This window comes from Haemaphysalis longicornis, unplaced genomic scaffold (assembly GCF_048455015.1).
Source record: "Haemaphysalis longicornis isolate Haplotype H1 unplaced genomic scaffold, Haemaphysalis longicornis Haplotype H1 scaffold_7, whole genome shotgun sequence".
In the NCBI taxonomy this organism is placed as follows: domain Eukaryota; kingdom Metazoa; phylum Arthropoda; class Arachnida; order Ixodida; family Ixodidae; genus Haemaphysalis; species Haemaphysalis longicornis.
The window spans coordinates 12,288,977-12,310,480 of NW_027526422.1; the positions used below are offsets into that span (position 1 = coordinate 12,288,977).

The window sequence follows — 21,504 nt, forward strand, 5'->3', positions numbered from 1 at the left end:
GCTTGTGATCGGTAGTGTCTGGCGCCAATCTATGCCACGTTTTGATTTAAACTTTACGAATATTATGTGGGGATATCTCACGGTGCGGCGCCAACGGAGAAGCGGGAAATGCGTATAACGCCCGAAAAGTAAGTGAGAATTTGTAAACTAACACAGGGAGAACACCGTGTAGAGCTCGCATGTTATGTATTTGTGGGCAAAGCACGAATCAGCTAAATTCAAGGGCTAGCTGTTCCGTCTTTACCAGCCTTGCGACTCAACTAAACTTTATATTTATTTCTATCCGAATGAAAAAAATTACAGCATTGAAAAATTATAATGCGATATGGGTGAATATCAACCGCTTTCTGTTTAAGCATTAAACATCTGCGCGAGGGCTTTAAGTCGGGAAGGCAACGCTAGCATCAATCCCCATGACAGCGTGTCGTTTTCTCCAGCAGAAGCCCTTACCTCATAAAGAATCTGGCTTGCCTGCGATTAAGGAACTCTTACGCTTTCTACGGGCAACTAAGTTAAACACCAGACTATAGACTGAAAGCCTTCAGAGGCAATCACTGAACTTGAACGTTTAGTGCTTCAGCGCTGGGCGTACCTGTATGCTCCAACTTTTCTTCATTCTTTCCTTTCCCTTTCTTGCCTGTTTTCCCTTTCCCAAGTGCAGGATAACAAAGAAGGCTATATCCAGGTTAAATTTCCTGACTTCCGTCTACATCCTTCCTTCCTTCCTTCCCTGAAATTCAGTATTTGAATTGCGCTCGAAAAAGCTTTTTCGACCTACCAGTTGGTTTCCGGAAATGTCCCCCTGTAATGCTGCCACTTTCCTGCTTACCGGGCCTTGGCGTGGCTCTCTGATGAGCGGATACACACTGGAGCGATTCTGAGCTGTGGTCTCGTGCAGTGCAGCGGCAGCGACTGCCTGTCGGAGCTGGCTCAACAACTGGCCATCATCATGGTGGGCAAGCAGATTATCAACAACGCCCAGGAGATACTCGTGCCGTAAGTGCACGCCTCACGCCTCAGCAGAAAGCTCGGTCAGCGCCTTTTGCACCCCACACCCCCAAGGCATTTCAAGAAGGGCTATTACACTATGCACAAACTTGCGCCGCATACGTACCCCTTCCTTCCTGCCATGCTGGCAACACGCGAGTTCCTGGTCAGATAATCGCTGCCTCTGACCCTCTGTTCAGTTCTTCGAAAGGGGTCCTGCAAAACTTTCTCAACTTTTTTCTAGATATTAAATGCTTTCAGAACGTAGTCAACCGCCACATCCGGTACTTAGCATAGGGGGTCGCGAAGTATCTCAGCCAAAAATTCGTGCTCTACTTGCATTGGCAGGGGAGCGCCCATATTGCGGACGACAAATTAAGTCAACCGCATTAACTGCACCGTAAAACATGTTGAGCACTTTTAACTTCACGGTACCGGCGCTCGTGAGAACATAATAACTGCATTAACGGTAGTCCTACGTGAAACCACGAACTCGGCTAATGCTGTGTATGCATGCACAGAATATACAGCCACGTAAACAACGCCCCAAACTGGACCGGAGGCGCGGTGCAGCCTGTACCACTCAAAATGACGCAGGCTCACTGAAGAACCTTGCTCAGAATACTGGAACACAAAATAGGTTCAGGCAGAACTTGTTCTCCATAGCCTGCATATCCTTCCTGTTTTGTCCATACTGTCGGTGTTTCGCGTATCCGACGCCATAAATCTGCTCGATGCCTGTGAGAAATCGTTCGAACCAAACAAGCCGGTAGCGCCAAAGGACGACATCGGATTCGCAAGCAACGCTTAGCGCAGCACTCTGACACCACCAGTGCTTTCAGAACAGTTGACTTGTCTTTTTTTTTCTGCTTAGCTACGTAAAGCGACGACCAATATCAAGGCTCCTCTTGCAAACATCGCGGAAACATTAGTTGAACTTGCAATCTAACTGTGGAACAGAAGTACACCTATAGCAGCTTTTTCTTGCTTTGGCCTTTCCTGCTTTAAACTATACTCAGTTTTTTTTAAACATTGGAGGCTTCCCTGGGGAACCTAGCAGAGCTGCATTAAAAAGTCGATATTTATCGTACAATTGTTTTTTGTTTTTGTCTCGAATACTAGCCTAACATCAGAACTGTAGAGAAATGAGCATGGTTTTGCGTGATTTGTCGCCAAATGTGCATACCGCAGAAACCAACGCCTGATAGCTGCAATTTCGCTTGAACCTGATGTATTCGCCTCCTAAACGCGATATTAACTGCAATGCAAAATTCTAAATTCAATGCGTAGAGCGTAGAGCGCTCAAGTAGCTTCAATAAATTGACCGCGAAAGTAATCCTGTGTACCAAGAAAGCTGGACATGTGGATTTGCTCAGTCTCGCATCTCCTCATCGCTTACAGAAGGAGCGTTCTAAAATAACACGCTTTTTTTTTAACACGACAGTGTTTTATGCCAGGATACACAAAGATTTCGATGGCGTCATATTCGTCACGGAAATGACGCCAGTACAACTAAGCAAGCGGCCTGTAAAGGGTGCACCCCTGCACACAGGGTCTTCTTGCGGAGAAGCAACCTTTAGTACTGAAGAGTACGTTATACTTAGTGTTGTTCATCTTCGGGTTTTACATTTTAACACGACAGTGTTTTATGCTGAGATACACCAATATTTCACTCACGTGATATCCGTCACGGAAATGACGCCAGTACACCTTTGCCGAGGCGACTCGCCAGCATTACGTCGCTCACCAAGCACACCCACAAGACAGCCGCCTACCCGCAAATTATGATCTGCTGCAAATTTCGCAGCACATTTCACTTTCGTGTTTTACCGATTCCATTGACAGAGGAATCAACCAGTTTTTTAGCTAGTATTCTAACATATGTTTGAACGAATGCCACATCAATGCGCTTCTGTTCGATGCCAACGGTTCTGCCAACCTTATAAATTAACGTACAAATATAGCACTTTTCAGCAGCCCCCTTCAACTTGGGTCTTATCTTGCCTAAAACATCACCTACAACTTGTTGACCCGGACACGCTATTTATCCCGGGTCATCTTAGTCTTATAGCCTTCTGTGTACATCAGAAGTTCATGCGAAATTCGTAAGTGTTTTAGGTTGTTCTCCTTGGAGCTATAAAGTTTTCAGGAGCTGGGAAGGTATCGCAATTGAAACAATTATATCGGAACTGCGCAAAAGCAGCAGCGTAATATATATTTATCCTCCTGAGTCCCAGACTGATTTTAGTGCAACGGATTTTTGTGAAACTTTCAAAATTAGTTTATGAGGGCCTCTGGATATAATAATAACTTATTATTCACTGCAAACTTTCGGACGTGTGTGCCGCATTGTCCTTTATATTGGACATTGGGACTCTATGCGGTCTTTTCTAATGCAGTGGTATTGTTACACGCAAGATGTTTTTTTGTGATAAATAATTTGATCAGGTAAACGTAGGAACATTTTATTTACAAACTGCTTTGTTCACTTTGTGTGAGCTCCTTCATTCACTTGGTGTGAGCATTTTCGAAGCATCTCCTGTCTTTGGTGACGCAAAAGAACAAATGACACTTTGTGCAGAAGAACTTCGTCTTCTTGTTGCATCCTTCGAGCCTGCAGCGGGCCGCATTAGGAGCATCTGTCAGTCTTGGGAAATGGCCTAGCGTCTTTGCTCTTGCTTCGACTGGAGGCAACGGAGCCCTTTTTGGTGGTGGGCACCACTCTTCGTCGGAGTCACTCTCCGCTTCATTTTGACTCTGAGCTTGCGCGATTAGTTCCTCACCAACAGACAGACGAAACTCCAGGAATTTCAAGATCTCTTTCTGGCGCTTTTGTTGCGCCCGCATGTCTTGCACGTACTGCATCCATGAGTTGCTTAACGCAATGTCGAATAGATGGAAGATGCTTCTGATGGTCCACTTGTTCACTCGAGCTTTGATTCTGTAATAGCTGATCATACGATCTGCGAGATCAACTCCTCCCATGTTGACATTGTACAACCGTACAACATCTGGCCGGGGCACATCAATGTGTTTTTTTTCTTTCCTGGACCACCTACGGCATGTGTCTTCTGGGTGCTGGCCATGGATAGAGGACATCAACGTAATGGGCTTATTGTCGTACCAACGTACAACTGCCTGTTTTTTGTCGTTTCTCGCAAACATCTCTGACGTCCCTCTTCCTTTTTCTTTTAGCTCTTTCTCGCTGGATAGTTTCACCCCTTTTGGGATCCGGTTGTTCATAATTGTTCCCGTGCCAGCGATTCCGTTTTCTGCTAGCTTATCCAGCAGCGGCCCTGATGTGAAGTATCTGTCGAAGTAGACCTTCGTTCCGGGAGGGAGCGTCTCAATGAGCCTCAGCACTGCGGATTCTCCTATTCCGGAGCTGCCTGGATACAATGCTGCCTTTTTTCCTTGATAGATCTCAAAATCGAGGATTAATCCACCTGGCGTTGCGAGCACAAAGTTTTTAAGCCCCTCTGGGTTTGGCTTGCGTGGTACGAACTGCTTCAGCTGTGTTCGTCCACTGAACGGGATCATTTGTTCGTCGATGCTGACATTCTCTTCCCGAGGAAGCTTGTGACACCCTTCCAGTAGAAATGACACCAGTGGTCTTACGCGCCAGAGCCTGTCTTTCTCTTTTTCTTGCTCACTTACATCAAGTTCGTTAACTAGCTTCAGCCGGCGCCGAAGTTGAAAGTACCGGTTCTTTGTCATGTTATCCGCAACAAGAGGCACCCTTGTCTTTTTCATCCAGTACATGCGAATCTGCGGGTAGCACAGGCAGGACATTGTCAGTGAAATCCCAAAAAACATTTTGAGTTCTTCTACTGAGGTCTCCAGACTTTTTCCAGTCTCCTGGACATGTGTCGTGTTCATGGCAAAAGCCATCATCTCGAAGACTTCATGTGGCACATACTGAACGAGGTAGTCACTTGGACTCCACGAAACCCGTTGTTGACTGTCATCAGGGGTGGATGTGAAGTCAGGAATCCAAGACGGAAGCGGCCTGCATGAAGAAAAACAGCGTAAAAGAGCAGAGTTGCTTTTGATCCGTTCACATGGCAATGACCGACCGTCACAATGCACACTCCTGCAGTACATTAGCCCCCCCCCCCCCCCCTTCCCAAAACGCATACTACTACTATTCCTTACCCATCATGGCGTTTCCATGACTGCCCCTTTGTCGTCTTCGAGGTGGACGGGCGTTCATCGTCGCTATTTTCGTCCTCTTCAGAGCTCAGGGTATCAAGTGGAGCCGAAAATGTAGTGTCTACCAAAGTGTCGTCGTCACTGTCCGAAAGATCAATGTCGGACGTGGCCGTTCCAGCGATTCGTTCAAGGATTCTTTCGGCCGTCTCATCACTGACGCGTGGCCTTTTTCCTAAATGAAAAAGAATTTAATATCATACCGCAACCTAGTAGCAATCGGAAGCAAGCACGTTCTGTTCACACTGCAGCGCGCCACGTAATTCACACAAAGCAACTTGGTTCAGTCCCGACGTCCAATCTTTTGGACATGTCAAAGCTCACACCGCGTAGGCAAAAGAAAGGACGTTAAGAGCTGAAATATTTAGCTGCGTGTGCTCTCTGCAACATTATCTTTGACGTTTAACCGATGAAATGACATTAAATAAGCTCAAAGTGCGAAAAAAAAGTACTTACGGTTGCGGTTGGCACCGTAGAACGCCGCACCACTCAACGCCGCCATTATGAATACTCCTAGCGGCGCTTCGAGACCTCTAATTTCAAAACCACGGTACAGATGGCAGCACCAGTTGTCCAAGGTATTGGACAACCGGTTTTACGGCGATAGGAGCTTTGGAAAAGCTGTAATCGCTCGGTCTTCGATGTCCAATATTTTGGACAAATTTCCCATTGCTGGTACTCAAGAGGATATATATATATATATATATATATATATGGTTAGTAGAGACAGAGACAAACGAGAAAGACGTAGAAAATAGAAATAAGTTTACTGACGTTTCAGGGAGAGGACTCCCTTTCTTCAAAGTACAAAATAAGTTCGTTTCAGGGTTATATATATGCTTGCCCTCGCCCTTGCTACATTTTCTGCATATATATAACCCTGAAACGAACTTATTTTGTACTTTGAAGATAGGGAGTCCTCTCCCTGAAACGTCAGTAAACTTATTTCTATTTTCTACGTCTTTCTCGTTTGTCTCTGTCTCTACTAACCTTATTTTTTCGCGATCTCTGTGAGTTTTTATCTTTTCAGACTATATATATATATATATATATGCATATGCACATCAACCAAGTGCCTGCGGCACGTGTGTATACCCGCAGGAAGGTGAAGGCGTGGTGGCACCGGCGCAAGACCAAGAAGGTGTTCCTGCAGGAGTCAGTGGCGCGCTGGGAGCAGGATTACCAGCTCATCCAGAACGAGGGCCTCTTCCAGGAGTACCTCGAGATGGGTGAGTCGCGCCGCGCTGGAGTGAGTCTCTGAACGCGCACGCTGAGGCCGCCATTGATACGCGGCTGTCTGTCCACACTGCCTCGGCGTCAGGAGGTCGAACTGTGAAAAGTTCATAGCTGGCTTCTAAGCTTCAAGCAAATGTTATGTTTTGTAATCTCTGTGATTTGTGTTTCCATCGCACGACCTCAAGGCGCGGCTGAAGTACTTCGTTTCAAGAAAGGTTTCCATACCCATGTCTAACCCAAGTCCTTCGAATCTCCACCACAGCATTACTGCAGTGATTTTCTCCTGTATCTACAAAAAGTGGCAAACAACTATGTGGTCATACTAATATGTGGGTTTCTTGGGTGGTGTCAGTGCTGCAGTTCGGCTTCATCACCATCTTTGTGGCGGCGTTCCCATTGGCGCCGCTGTTCGCGCTGCTCAACAACTGGGTCGAGATCCGGCTCGACGCACAGAAGTTCGTCTGCGAGACTAGGCGCTGCGTGCCCGAGCGCGCACAGAACATTGGCATCTGGTTCTGCATTCTCGAGTTCCTCGCCAAGGCGGCCGTCATCAGCAACGTGAGCTTCCCATCTATCAAGCGTTATATATATACGTCTCTACACAAGCGCACACCAGCGCCTCGTTTCCTCGGTATTGTGCGTCTTCCTACGCTATTGATTTAGAAACTATAGTTAATTCCACGAGCTACGTGCAGCACTGTGGAGGCTACAATATTGTCAACAATCCGCCCACTGAGGGCGCCTAACTCACAGTGAAGGAAGCGACAAAGGGCGCCGGGGCCTTACTATTCCCCCTACCGAGAGGTGAGAAGGAAATGTACTTTCAAGGCCCCCATCACGGTGAGTTAGGCGTGCTCACTGGGCAGACTGTTGACAACAATGTAGCCTCCACAGTGCTGCACCTAGCTTGTGGAATGAACTATAGATAAGCGCGATCAAAGGCAAGAGACGAGGGCAGAAAAAAAGGGTTCGCGCACTCTGATCTCGCCTGTTACAATTCGATATCGTCCCTCGACGCAGTTTATGCCCGTTAATTAGACCACGGATCGACTTGCAGATGCTGATTTGGTAATTCCATATAATAGCAGTACGCAATGTCGACGACAAGATAGCATATAGTCGTAGCACGTAGTGACAGCTTCAAATAAAGTAATAACCTCCCAGGCTACTTATTAGCCTGTTCAAAATAAAAGCATTACTTGTTGAGCTCATCTGCGAGTTGAGATTATTAGTATTAGAGAGATTATTAGAGTATTAGAGAGAGTATTAGAGAGAGAGAGAGAGAGAGAGAGAGAGAGAGAGAGAGAGAGAGAGAGAGAGAGAGAGAGAGAGAGAGAGAGAGAGAGAGAGAGAGAGAGAGAGAGAGAGAGAGACTGTTCAATGTGAACTTGTGATGTCAGCTCTGCTAGTGGCAGGCTTGCCACGATAGATGGGAATGACTGCAGTGATGAGTGACGCATGTTGGACATTTGGCTACAGCAGCCAACGGGCGAACAAAAACCGTTGAAAACTAGGTACAAGGAAATGCTGGGGCATAATACTCCGCAAAACTACATTGAACCATGTCGTAGTGGCAATATTCATAGCGGACTGGGTAAAAATAAAAAAAATTAACACTCTCTAATGAGCTATGTTAGGAGGCGTCGATAACGAGCGAGAACGGTAGGTCATTTATTTTCAATTTCACGTTGCTTCACACTAATGTGAAGCCAGGAGCCACAGCTATTTTTTTTTTCTTTTCGGTCTTAAACGTAGTGGCATGAAGCAAACAATCCTGCTCTTGACTAAACGTTAGCGATAGCTTGTATTCTACACCTCGCAAAAGCCGTAGAAAAGCAGTTCACCTTCTGATGTGATTCATTTTCGGATTTTACCTACATGTTTCAAACTATACAGATGAAATGCACTCGCTGTCATATTTGCATCCGGGGCGAGCTGAGTGCGTCCGACAGGTTAATGTTTCGCTTGCCGAGTTGTTCCTGTGGTCAGGCTTTGTTATGTTCAGATTGAAAGATACGTAAGATGTCAAGAATGTCAAAATTGCTGCTTGAAATATTTTCTAGTTATCGGTTCCAATAGAATTGTAACAATTTATAAACCATTGTGAGAAAAAGTGTCATGAAGTTACTCTGTAATTATTTTAGGAAGGCAAATAACGAAGTACGTAGCATTGTAACAGGTTGCGAGCAATTTCGTCGCTCGTAACGCATCATCTGCCACGCACTCCGGATGCAGGCATTCCTGATTGCTTTCACGTCGGATTTCCTGACGAGGACGATGTACCGCTACGAGTTCGACTGGGACCTCAAAGGCTATGTGAACTTCACTCTGGCGCATGCGCCGGAGGGGTCGCTCTCGCTGCCCTGCCGGTGAGTGTAGTTATACGATGCTGCAGTGCTGGCTGACTTATTACCGCTCCATTAGAAGACGCTAGCCCCGTCTACCATGGGGGAATAAATCACGTTCTGGAGGTAGGCGAGGAACGCCCGTTTTTTGTTGGACATCAAAAAACGCCGAAGTGCCGTAGTTAGATCCAGCGGCGCACTGAACTTCAGGTAGTCAAGCTGTCTGGTGTTTGATGCACATTTGGCTTTATTAAAACTCAAGGCGCGGATTGGAACTGGAGGTCGCCTACGGATTTGAGAGCGGATGATGAGGAGTGCTGACTTGCTGGGGCACACGTGAGGACTCGACGTTGTATAGATATGCGAGAATTATGTCGATGGCTTTTTGGAGTGTATCTTACTGTGTGCCAGCAGGTCCAGTAGTAGTCCGAATAGTTATATCGCCAGCGTAAAGGGAATGGTGGAGACCAAATATACATGAAAGAACGTTGCTGTTAGACTAAACAACGTACAAAGACCCAGCCTAGTAGTGTTGGCATTTCACATGGATGCACGTCCTTTTTAAAAACAACGTCCTTTTTAAAAACAATGCCCTTTGTGAAATAGTAAAACTGCACGCATTGTCACTTTTCAACCACTATCATTCACAGCCACTGTAATTAACTTTTTGGACGGGAACCACGAAAGAGCTTCGGAAGTGCTGTCACTTGAGTGTTCGATGGTTGTCGGCAGGAATGACGTCAAACCTTCAATTCGCAAAGTAGTAATGTGGGCTGATAAAGGGTTAAAGAGACCCCGCAACACCGCTGATAAATGTTTTCACTCTTCCCTTCGTTCCTGTCAGCACTGCTATAGTTATCGCCAGCACATAACGGCATTGCTTTGATTTGCTCGTAGAGCAGATACCCGTTCGAGTTTCTGTTTTGCTTCTGTGGTCGATTTCTTTGCAGCGGGTATCGAGTGCGTTTATTCCTGTAACTGAAAGAAAGCCGCTTAAAAACCGCGATATAGCCTCAGTGACGTCATTCCAGCAGTTAAGCAATGCTAGAACCAAGAAACAGACAAAAAAATTACACCATCTTCCCGTGGGGAACCCTGATGAGGATGCGAAGCATCGTGGCGGTTCCGTGTGGTTCTATTGTGTTGCCGTTATGTTGAGTGAACTGGGTTTTACTAGCGCCAGAAGGAATTCCGCGTCCGGGTCCACACCGGTGGCAAAGGCACGCAAGTACTGTTGTGTTACGGTGAGTAGGCGGTGGTTCTCGAGGCGCCGAAACTCGTCCATCATGTTCTTGTCGATGTTGTCTCTGTGGTAGAATCGCTAGTCTCCGTCAGCGTTGGTGAGGTAAAGGTTGTTGACATTGGTGCACCGGCTGAGAGCAATGTACACGCCCTCCTCTTCGCGGCTTTGTCTTCTCCTCCTCCTTCTTCGGCGGTTCCCTTACGGGAAGATGACGACGGTGGTTGAACGTGAACCTACCTCGTGATGGATTCTTTGGTTGGTCAATCCCTAGGGGCATCCTGCCACAATTAGCATCAGAGGCGCTGCGGACGGGGCTGGTCGAGCTGCAAGGTGCGTGGCGCTTCCCGCCACAGCTTTCCCACGGGAAATTCAACATCCTCCTCTAAAGTTTTCAGTTCGTCGTTTCCGTTGACGTTCAGCTTCGCGTGCCTTCGTTGTATCAGTAGCTTCTTGACGTAGTTTGAATGAGTCAAGGACATAAGGCGCGTTAGTAGCACTTGCTCCTGTCGGGAAGAGCACCGCGTACGTCCCGTTGCGACCAGAGAGTCGTTGGATCGAAACAGGGCGCCGCTAACTATTTCTTTTTTTTATAGTGTTGTATCGCGCAGCTGTCGGTGTAAGGAGGAGAGTTGCGCATGCGCAGTGTGAGTGCGGTCGCCGACAGGGGACAGGGCCGAGATGCTTTCGCATCTAAAATGTTTTGGGCAAGTAATGCATCCTCTTGTGGACGTTGAACAGTAATTTTTGTATCAGGTTCTTTGCGACCCCATATTCCATGTACTGAATTGCCTGGTGGACTCTATGCTGAAATCATTCAAGATTTAGAAAGACAGGTCGAAAAATAATGGTGCAAGGTCTCTTGAGAGAGAGAGAGAGAGAGAGAGAGAGAGAGAGAGGAGAGAGAGAGAGAGAGAGAGAGAGAGAGAGAGAGAGAGAGAGAGAGAGAGAGAGAGAGAGAGAGAGAGAGAGAGAGAGAGAGAGAGAGAGAGAGAGAGAGAGAGAGGTAATAAACATTTAATAGAGCAAACGGTGGTAGTTGAGACATCACTCGGTGGGGCGGGTTCGCCTCAGTCCAGGTACCCTTGGGCCTTGGCTGCAGCCCTGGCACGGGTGACCAGAAAGATCTGGCCAGCGTGACGGGAGCTGGTCAGCAGGCCCTCCCACTGCTCTGCGGAAGGTTTGGGATTGGGGGTAAGCGATGGGGTGTTTTGACAGGCCCACACCATGTGGTAGGTAGTATTATGAGAGGGGCAGAAGGGACAAGTGAGGGTGTATTGGGTTGGGGAGATAGCATGGAGGATGGGTGCGTTGTAATAGGAGTTCGTTTGTAATCAACTCCAGATAATTGCTTACTCCTTGGTTAGTTGAGGGTGAGGTTGAGGGAAAGTGAGGCGAAGGTTGCGATTTATTCGTGTAATTTAGACTTAGACAAATAGCAGAGGCAAAGCTGGCTTTCCCTGCACTTTGTTGGTGGTTCTGACACGCATATGCACATACATAGTGACGTGGAGCACGTTGTCAATGCGTTGCAGGTATCGTGACCTGAGAGACGAGAACGGCAATTGGACCTTCTTCCACTGGAAACTGCTCGCCGTACGACTGGCCTTCGTCATAATATTTGAGGTAGGCGGGACATTTCTTCGCTCATGTTCTTTTCCGGGTATGAATTCAAGCAACTCTTGAAGCTGTTACAATGTCATGTAGCCAAGCCACTGTTAAAAGTATTTGATACGGGCCGTCAACACGGTTTGGGTTAGATTGGTGAGCATATTGTGACCAAATCAAAGGATTACAAAAAGACCAGAAGACAGAACTTGACCAAAAGGAGGAAGTGATGAATCTGTGCCCCCACGGGTGTTGTATTGTGAGTGAGACGAAAATGGAGAATTGGACCTTACATATGTTTTAGCATGTAAGGCGCACAGATCGCGACGTGAGTATAAATCTAAATACACTCATACAACTTTCGGTCGGGCGGTCAAATTCAGGGAGACGTACTCCTTTCTCTGGTTCAGAGTTAGGTATAGTCCTTGAAATTGTTAGAAGTGAAGGAACAACAGCCGTTGTAGACCATGCCTTCTGGATGGTGGACTTTGTTTTACAATTCGCGCTTCCGTGATGATGACTACCGGCTCGTCACGATGGCCTTACATTGTCTTTTTTATTTATTTAGGCGTTTGTTTTATCTCCCGGCCAGAGTGATTTGCTTGCTTCTCTTGCTTGACTAAACGACCCAACAGGCCGCAATCACAAATAATGTAGATTTAACGCACCGCGGTTGTTCAGTGAATGGTGCGTTGTGCATGAGCCCAAGGACGCGCCCTCGATCTTATCCGCGGAGGCCGTTTCTCTGATGAAAGGGACAAGCAAGAACACCCCTGTGTCGATATTTCGGTGCGCGTTAAAGATTGATAGGTGATCTGAATTAATCCTCAACCCTCCACTACGGTTCCCCTCGGAGCCCACAAGTGGGTTCGACGTGTAGAACAGCAGAAATTTCTAATTTATATTTAGTGAAACCACACCAGCCCATGTGGCCTATTGTTTTTTCTGCTGAACAATCCAGCACCACTCCGTCGGTTTTATCTTCCGCAGTCGTGACAGCATACAGCGTCTGCTTGCGAATTCGGCGGCGGCGCTTACCATTTGATGGAATGAGCTGAGGCTGTTCAGGAATTGAAACAGACCTGTCCTGAATATACGTCTCTGCGTGGTGTTTCCACATCGATTAGCCTTGCTCTGAAATCTCTCGAGAAGATCCTCTAGGTATGCTTTTTTGTAGCTGCTTTGTAGTGTTCGCGACATTTTGGCCGTTGGAAACAGACGCACTGGAAGCAAACGAACAAACATGAGCAAGCGGCGTGCGATTAACCCCCTCTTCACCTTCCTCGTCTAGTGCCTCTTGAGTGCTTCTCAATTGCACGACAAAGCCTGCTAATTATCAGTTTTGCCTTACTTCCCCCTCTGCGCGCCGTACAGAATTTACATTCCGACCTACGGAAACGCTAAAAAATTTGGGATAAAAGTGCAAGCAGAAAAGGAACTGTCTACGGCTAGATTTCTGCGACCATATTGAAGGAAACGAAAATCTGAAGCCAGGATGATTATAGATGTCTAGCCTTTTGTGGGGACTCTCCCTGTGTCATGGCCAGGAGATCGAGGAGGGCTCACGGCCATTTCTAACTTCTTTGACCATTCCCACAATGAGCGGACATACTCGCACAGCAACGGGTGTTTTAGAGGCCAGGCGACTGGTGCCAGTCGTTAGTTCATAAAGAACTGGCGCGCGCGTCGTCGAGCTTCCTTGCGTTGTTAACGAAGTCAGGCCAATGTGAAGTGTCCGACGCGTGACTCAATCCGGCACTGTTTGTTCGAGTCACGATTACTGAATTATCGATAGGTATGTACAGTCCTTGTAAAAAGTTTTGAGACCACTTCAAGAGTTTCCAGGCCATAAAGAAGTTGAAGCTGAATCTAATGTCTTGAGTGCGACAGAAATATGTGGTGGCAGAAAGCTGGTGCAAGCATTTTTATTTATCGCCGACATAAGATACAGAGGTGCTAGTCAAGCGTTTTCTCTTGTTTTGAATTCTGTGCCCTCAGAATGCTTGACGTGCTCTACGAAACTTCAATAGATAATATTAATAATATTAATATTAATAATAATAGAAAATACGTACCTGCCGGTGCACTGACTATTGACGATTTTTTTTTAATAACAATTCCTCGTATATTCGTTCACTGCTACAAGCCCTACAGCTCGGGCAACTCAGTCATACTTGAGGTCTCCTGGTGTGCCCTAACTGTGGTTAGTGACGCGCATGCGTGGCGGCGCGTGCAGCACGTGGTGTTCTGCGTGTGCCGCCTGATAGACCTGGTGGTGCCGGACATCCCGCACCAGCTGGAGCTGAAGATCAAGCGCGAGCGGTACCTGGCCAAGCAGGCGCTCGCAGACTCGGAGACCATCATGAAGGTACGGTGCGCTTTTAGTGTCGGCCACTCGAACCTCGGTACACTGCACCTGCACTGGAGGCGAACAGATAGTCGAACGAAACTGCACCGGGGCGTATACATGCGTAACAGCTGCGGAGCTCTGCCTCGTTAGTATCTAGCCACATACTTCACGTTTACACACGACGAGACATTTTCAAATTTACTCGAATTATTGGCTCGTTTTGAACTTTCGACTGCTGCCCGCTTCCTGTTCGTCAGAGGTGGCCGTAAAAAGGCGGAGGTTTCATCGCTGACGAGGAAAGAGATAGAAACGCGGAGGCAATTTGCAATTTTCGGTAAGTCCAGTGGTTCTGAAATACACGCCTATAAATTCCTACTACAGGCGATTTTAGGCTCGATGCACGTTTGTACCCGAGGCATTCCGAAACATTACTGAGACGTGCTTCAGGCAGAGCCGTGTGAAATGCCATCGGAGAGATATATGGCTCTGGTTTCAGGACCACTCAATCGTAAATCCTGACTACGTAACTGGTAACTACGCGGTTATTTAACATTTAAGGAATGCAGCCGTGTTTGCACTCCAGTAGTCGCCTACCTTGGACAGTCCGAATGCACGCAACTCCACGGACTCCGCGCTACGGCGAGAGCCAAAGTATCCAATGTTTTACTCGATAAATGCCAAGTTCGTACCGACCTACAAGCCCAGATCCGACTAGTCGCATGGAAACATCTTTGCTGGGTAATATTGGCCGCTACGTGCTGAAAAGCGGTCTATATAAAGCAGTCTGATGAGAACCTAGCAAACCCCCCAAGAGGGCATCCATGACTGAAGGCCCGAGAACGTGCCACCCAGCTTCTAATAATCCCCAACCCCTTCGGGCTACGAACCTCTCCATTCCATAAAGTCGATCGATCGATCAATCAATCAATCGATTAACCAACCAAGCAACCTTGAATCAATCAATCAATCAATCAATCAATCAATCAATCAATCAATCAATCAATCAATCAATCGATCGATCGATCAGTCAGCCAGCCAGCCAGTCAGTCAATCAGTCAATAAACAAGCAAACAAACAAACAGACAAATAAATAAATAAATAAATAAATAAATAAATAAATAAATAAATAAATAAATAAAACGATGAATCGATGAATCGATCAATTTAATAAACGGCTTTCATTCGCAGGTGGCGCAGAGGAGGGACGAAGAGGATGAAGAGGAGACGGATGCTCCAGCCGTGTAAAGGATCCCGCACGGCTCCTCTTTAGAAAGAGCCGAACACGGGTCTGCATAGGACCTGGCCGAGCAAAGCTTCAAAACACGTCCACGGAGCAGGCTTGCCCTGCACCCCCACCTGGACGCCGGCTGCGCTCCCCATGTCCGCCGGACGGCCGAGCTGCCGTCGGGCAGTGCGTCGCTGTCCGCACTGGGGCAAGATTTCAGCGCTACAGTCCGGCACAACGCTATCCTTAAGCGTGCTGCTGTTACCCGCACCCACTCATGCTGATAGTCCCTTTGTTGTCGTCGTTGTTGTTCTCGTTGGACATTAATTGGGCGGGCGAGTCATTTTTGCTCACTTCCGACGTGGCATCCTAGTGGAACTTCCGGTTATAACATAGCGTAGAACTTGGAACAGTGACGAACGACCCTGGGGGCTTAACCTTGCGATGCATAGGTCACCCGCCGTGCTAGTTTTTCATATAAAGATATAATAATAATACGCAGCCGCGCGTAAAGCAAAACGCTTTCAACAGGTTTTAACGTAAATTTGGGTTTTTTTTAAGGACTGATATTGTACATTCACCCCGGATTAGGTGAGATCAAATTTCTCCTAAATCTAAGTTTTAATTTTCCTGGCTTGCTACAAAAGAGCTGTGTTCAGCCGCAGTTACGATGCGTATAAGACTCGTCAGCTCTCTCTTTGTATACTTGTCAAAGCGTACAGCTCGTCTACCCCAGGACGAACGGAGCCACTTGGAGAAGCCACGTCAAAAACCAAGCCATTCCAACTCTTCTGAACACGACCAATATTCGCCCCCGAAGGGCATTAGTCATTCCTCGCCGTAAAATCTCATTCAAAGCGCTTAGTGACCGTGAGAGGTGACCACCCTGCTTTGTGATTCGTACACCCGGCCAGCAGCCATATACGGTGCATCCAATATACGTTGGAGGCATTGTCATGTGACTACACCACCACAACATACGCGAGTCGATGTTCTGCATGTGTCCATTCTTGCATCTTAAATACTCCCGCCGAAGACCGCGCGTGAATGTCCCTCAGCGTTTTCGTGCTCTGTTTCTGATCTGACCAACGTGTGTCTCAATGCTGCCTCACAACACCATCCTCATTTTTCACATTGATGTTCGACGAGGAGCATTCCTGCCCCTAAGCTTCTGCATCCAGTACATGTAACCGATGGTGGCTATACGGTCTCGCTTCTTTGGCTTAACACGGGCCCCCTGCCGACTACAGTCTGCGTAAACGTTCTGCTCCCGCCGGTCATGGCATCATGTTGCGGCTAGACTACCTGACTCGCGCTTCCTATTTTGAATTGTGTGCCCCCCATAATACTGACCCCTCAAGTTGTGTGCGCTTAAAGGGGCCATGCAGACAAAAAATTTCCCCGCATTTCCCCTAGGGGAAGAATGTGAAAGTGCGAATGCAGGAGTTGAATTTGCGCGGTTCGGTAATGTTCGCGAAAGAGAGATCACACACACACACACAACTACAAAGAAAGAAAGATGCATTTATTCACAGACACCTATTTGTGTTGTCGTTGTACTTGATTGCTAGAGCGGATCTCAGCTTTGAAATTTCGTGTCAGTACTCCTTTAAGCGGGTGCATTAGCCCTTCTCACGCCCGATTCCTGGCCAATCCCCCACGTGGGTATGTGCCATGCACAGACACCTATTTGTGTTGTCGTTGTACTTGATTGCTAGAGCGGATCTCAGCTTTGAAATTTCGTGTCAGTACTCCTTTAAGCGGGTGCATTAGCCCTTCTCACGCCTGATTCTTGGCCAATCTCCCTAAGTGGGTATGTGCTAAAAGAAATTAGGAACTCTTCTTGGCCAATCGCCCTAAGTGGGTATGTGGTGCGGACGGACGGACGGCGGTGGACGCGTGATTCAGATTACTTGGCCAATCGCCCTAAGTGGGTATGTGCTAAAGAAATTAGAAACTCTTCTTGGCCAATCGCCCTAAGTGGGTATGTGGTGCGGACGGACGGACGGCGGTGGACGCGTGATTCAGGGTCGCTTAAGAAGTGCATTCGCACTTAAAACGCGTTTGTTTTATTCGAAAGATTTGGTGTTTCATAGTGCCCCCCAGAACTTGTCCGGCAGCGAACGATGCTTTATTCACAGAGAATTTATTCAATTTATGTGAAAATTTTAATTATCCCGCCAAATTGTGTTTTGTGACGTCTGCGATGACGTAGCAAATATAGGTCTTCAAACGAACGCTAGTGCGCTGTTAGGCTCTGCATGGACTGCGCAGCCTTGTTAACCGTCAGTCCTCCTAGATGGCGCCACCGTACTGCGCCGGTCCGCTGCCCGCCTTTGCCTTGTTTTTGACCGTGAAATATGGGGCATGCTCGACAAACAGGGCCACGTAAAAGAATGTCGCTTACGCCAATCGGCCAGTGTCATGCGAGACAACCCCGAAGTTCCGGGCTGCTGTGCAGCTATAACAAGCATAGTGTGCGCAGTACCAACAGCAGTACTCCCTGATACTTCTATGTTTACATGTACTTTCATAACTTCCATTGTTTACCGCACTATTCTTACTGCTGTAAAATGAATCTGCATTACATTTAAGTGAAAACAGCTCGTTCTGCAAGCTCATAAGCCCTGCCTAACTTGCGTTTTCTTTTGCGGGCCTGAGCCAATCGCACGGCTGTGCATATTACGTCAGATGTTTGAGTGCGAGAAATGAGCTAGTGAGCCGCATGGCCATTGCCTTTTTTCCTAATTATGCAGCTTATTTGAGCGAAGTCTTTATTAAAAGTGGTGTCAGTTTGATTCTAAAGAGGCAATCTTTCGAATGAACAAAACTTGTGTTTTGTCTGCATTGCCCCTTTAAAGCGCAGAAAAAGTTCTCCATTTCTCTCACGTCCTTGTCCTGTCCAGGGTGAACTCTGATTTCGCGCTGTTAGGCATTTCAAGCTATCGCAAGCACTTAGTGGCCTCTTGGAGCTACAAGGCAAGATTGGCGCCAACGTACGCTCATGTGGTACTTGCGGCAGCTTCGCAACAAATGCAGCTTAGAAAGCGAAACCAGATTAAAGAATTATGGAGACACTTGTCTCCTTACGCATGTTATAGGCGACAGATTTACATGTGTACTTCGCCCCGTGAGTGCATCCATACGAATCGGCCATGAGATACTGCCGGCAACTGCAATAGTCAATGACAAATCCAGCTGAGTAATGTGTTGTTAGGCCTATATTCAGCCTTCCCGGTAGGTTACCTCGAAGTTCAGCCGAGGAACGTATACGAAACGTCAAATTCATTCAACGTCGCGTACACCGGTTCTCCATGCTATAGCCCTGACTAATGTGTGGCCTAACACCGCAACGCCGCCGACCCGTATTCGCAGCCACATGGCGCGTTACAGCCAATGGGGATCTCAGGCAGGCGCATACCTCCTTCTCAAGCCAATGAGTATACTTGAGGTTAGCGCTAGCCAATGTTCGCAGCCAATGGCACTGGTGTTCGTTGTTCGCAGCCACATGATGCGGTGCAGCCAATGGAGATGTTAGGCGGCAGATTATCCTCATTCGCAGCCAGTGGGGTGACACTTGTAGGTGGGGTATGTTGACCTATCAGCCATAAAGGTTTTGGTACCCACCGTTGTAACGCTAACATCGGATTTTCGCCGAACGATAAATGCAGGGCTGTCGCTTTAAACGGTCAAAATGCATTCGCAGCAATTGAACTGGCATGGAACGGTGATTCAGCTCCAGGACCGAATGCTTTGCGCACCCAATAGCACCAGTGAGGCGCGATTTTCGCAGATAAGGTAAAAAATATCATAGGAATTATCTTTTTAAGATTAAGCCTCCCGGCTTCGCACTTCGGTAATATTTTAGATTGAAAGGCGTGATGAAGTGAGAGGCAAAAGGGAAAATAGTCTTTTATCTTTCACATGCGGGCACACAGACCCTACTGCGGCTTAAAGATTTCGAGACACTGCATTCCCATGCGCATTATATGTGTCGGAACCGCTTCTAGCCAGAAAGCGCTAAAATCAAGAAATCCCTATACACATCACCCGTCTCACTCAGTCTACCCTGCGGGGCAGACCACTGCCTACACCTCTTTATTCATACTCCCTACAATGATGCTCCCGTTGGCCTGTAACCAGACTGCAACCGCCGTCAGGCAACGGTTCTTGTATATGTCGTGAGAAAGGCTTTAAAGGGGACACACAACCGATCTTTGTGGAGCGCGTGTCCTTCAGCTTATATGAAAGCCAGTGTTTGTACATTAGGATAACGGCAAGGGGATTCTAAATAAACAGGCGGAAATATTTTAATTCTGCACTAAGATTTCTGAAGCCTGAAAGGTGCGACACGTAGGCTCTAAACGTGACACTGCCTTATATTGCCAACAATGCCGTCGATTCCAACGCGTTATTAAGAAACCCCATGACTCAACAGCAAATGTGCTCATTATTGGGGTTTTAGCCGGGGACAAGTTTTAAATACCTCTCTTAATCTCTCGTGAAGTTAAAAGGTATGTTGCAGCCCGGCTCACTGTCACGGTTACCCAGCATTCCTTTTTTGGCGGGACGCGTATGGCTGGTAGATCTAAAAATTCCCATTTCTAGGGCGCTATCAGCAAAATAGATTCCGGTAAGGTGTTCTAAGTCATGCCCTTTTCATTTGGAGTACAGAAAATATACTCGCAAGAAATCGGTTGTCTGTCCCTTTAAAGACGTGGTCTTGTGAGCAGCCACTGCGCAGTCCTCTCCTCTCTCTACGGGTTTGACACTATTGGAAGGGGCCAGATAAACGATGACCAACAGTTCGATAATCACCGCCTCCCGGCACTTACTTAATTCAAACCCGATCCTGAAAGTGCCGGGGGCACTATATGGGCTCCACATTCGCAGAGGTGAATGCGCTGCCGTTCCAGTCCCTGACAGCTGTTTCCAGCATTTCCCCTAGACGTTGTTTGCCAATACGTGCCCCTTGAGATACTCAAGGTTGAAGCGCATGTGCGGAGAACGACGCGTCTCTGAGTGCGTTTTTTTCCTGTCTGGGAAAGCGGTCCGCAACCAGTTCCGCAAAACCGGTTCCGCAGCTGCTAGACCGGTTTCGGAGAAGGAAAAAAAAAAAAAAAAAACGCGTGCGGAAACACATCGTCCTCGCGCATGCGTTTCTCCCTTCACTGTTCATGACGTCTCTGCCAGCGGGCCACCCCCACGAAGATGTCGCGCCGGCACCACCGTCGACGCGAGCTCCTTTCTTTTGCTATTCGTGCGTGCGTGGTGCGGTGGTCTGGTTAAAGCATCAGGGCGACGCGTCTTAGCTTTTCGTCGCCGTAGTATATAATATGCACGAGCGTGTCGAAGAAAAGTCGAATGGCCTGTAGGGAATTGTCGACGATAGCACTGCGGGGCGGTCCACCGGCAGAAGCGTTTTGTTGTTGGTGTTATGCTCTATCCTGTGTCACCTAGTTTATATAATCCGCAAAGTAAAGTTTCTTTCATTGTTGCACAATTTTCCAAAGGACAGTTGTTTAAAGAGCTGCGGTTAGGCTGTAAATATTTTTTGTAATAAAGTGAATGCACTTCTTGCTATGTTAACTCGCGTTTTGTCGAGTTTTTAGAGCGAGAGCTCTACTACGCTACGTCTTTCAAGGTCACTCATCGCATTGCAAGTGACTGCTGAATTAGCCAACGTAGGGCCGCTCCATCCTGACGTCACAGGCTACATCATCCGCTGTGCCCATATATCAGCATGCGAGCCGCTAGATTACCATCGCCTTAAACCTTTTCACCAATTGATTCCAGCGTCGTCTCGCTCTGATAAAACACGTGGCGACGGGATAAGGAACTTGCTACACCTAACGGTGGTGGCGGATCCCGTGAGCAACGACAGCTGGAATACGAAAGGCAAGGTATGCGGAAGATGTGGAAAATTTGACGACTTCATAAAGGAAGCAAACGAAAATTTCATTTCGTACGTAAAACAGTTTGGGACACTGTTATGAAGCAGCCGGCGTATAAGACAAAAGTTAAAAAAAAAAAACAGCCTTCATTTCAGCCATTGAGACGAAAGCGCACAAGAGTCTCAAGGACCTTTGTGAAGAGAAGACGTTCGAGGCCTTGGTGAAAGCTCTTAGTGACCACAACAAGCAGTCAATTCGCCATTGCAAAGCGCCGCTCAAATTCAACGGGCCGTAACAAGGACAAGGGGAGTCCGTCGCGGCAATTGCAGTCACGCTGAAACACATAGCAGCCAAGTGCGACTATTTTACGGTACGTTCCTCGACGATGCTCAACGGGACCAGTTCGTCGC

General features: G+C 47.4%; 2 protein-coding genes across 13 annotated transcripts in view; one reads left to right on the forward strand and one right to left on the reverse strand.

The window, feature by feature from the left end:
- LOC144144528 (anoctamin-7-like) overlaps window positions 1-16,610 on the forward strand; it is a 118,153-nt gene extending 101,543 nt beyond the window's left edge. For all 5 annotated transcript variants that reach the window (XM_077676014.1, XM_077676016.1, XM_077676015.1 and 2 more), the window contains 7 exons: window positions 899-996; window positions 6,298-6,425; window positions 6,785-6,990; window positions 8,668-8,801; window positions 11,553-11,643; window positions 13,862-13,993; window positions 15,164-16,610. In XM_077676014.1, coding sequence (XP_077532140.1) covers window positions 899-996; window positions 6,298-6,425; window positions 6,785-6,990; window positions 8,668-8,801; window positions 11,553-11,643; window positions 13,862-13,993; window positions 15,164-15,220 — 846 coding nt within the window. In that variant the 3' untranslated portion in view covers window positions 15,221-16,610. The remainder of the gene's footprint in view (window positions 1-898; window positions 997-6,297; window positions 6,426-6,784; window positions 6,991-8,667; window positions 8,802-11,552; window positions 11,644-13,861; window positions 13,994-15,163) is intronic.
- Window positions 1-21,504, reverse strand: part of LOC144144530 (uncharacterized) — a 321,359-nt gene that overhangs the window by 90,673 nt on the left and 209,182 nt on the right. The gene's annotated exons all lie outside the window — the stretch shown is intronic.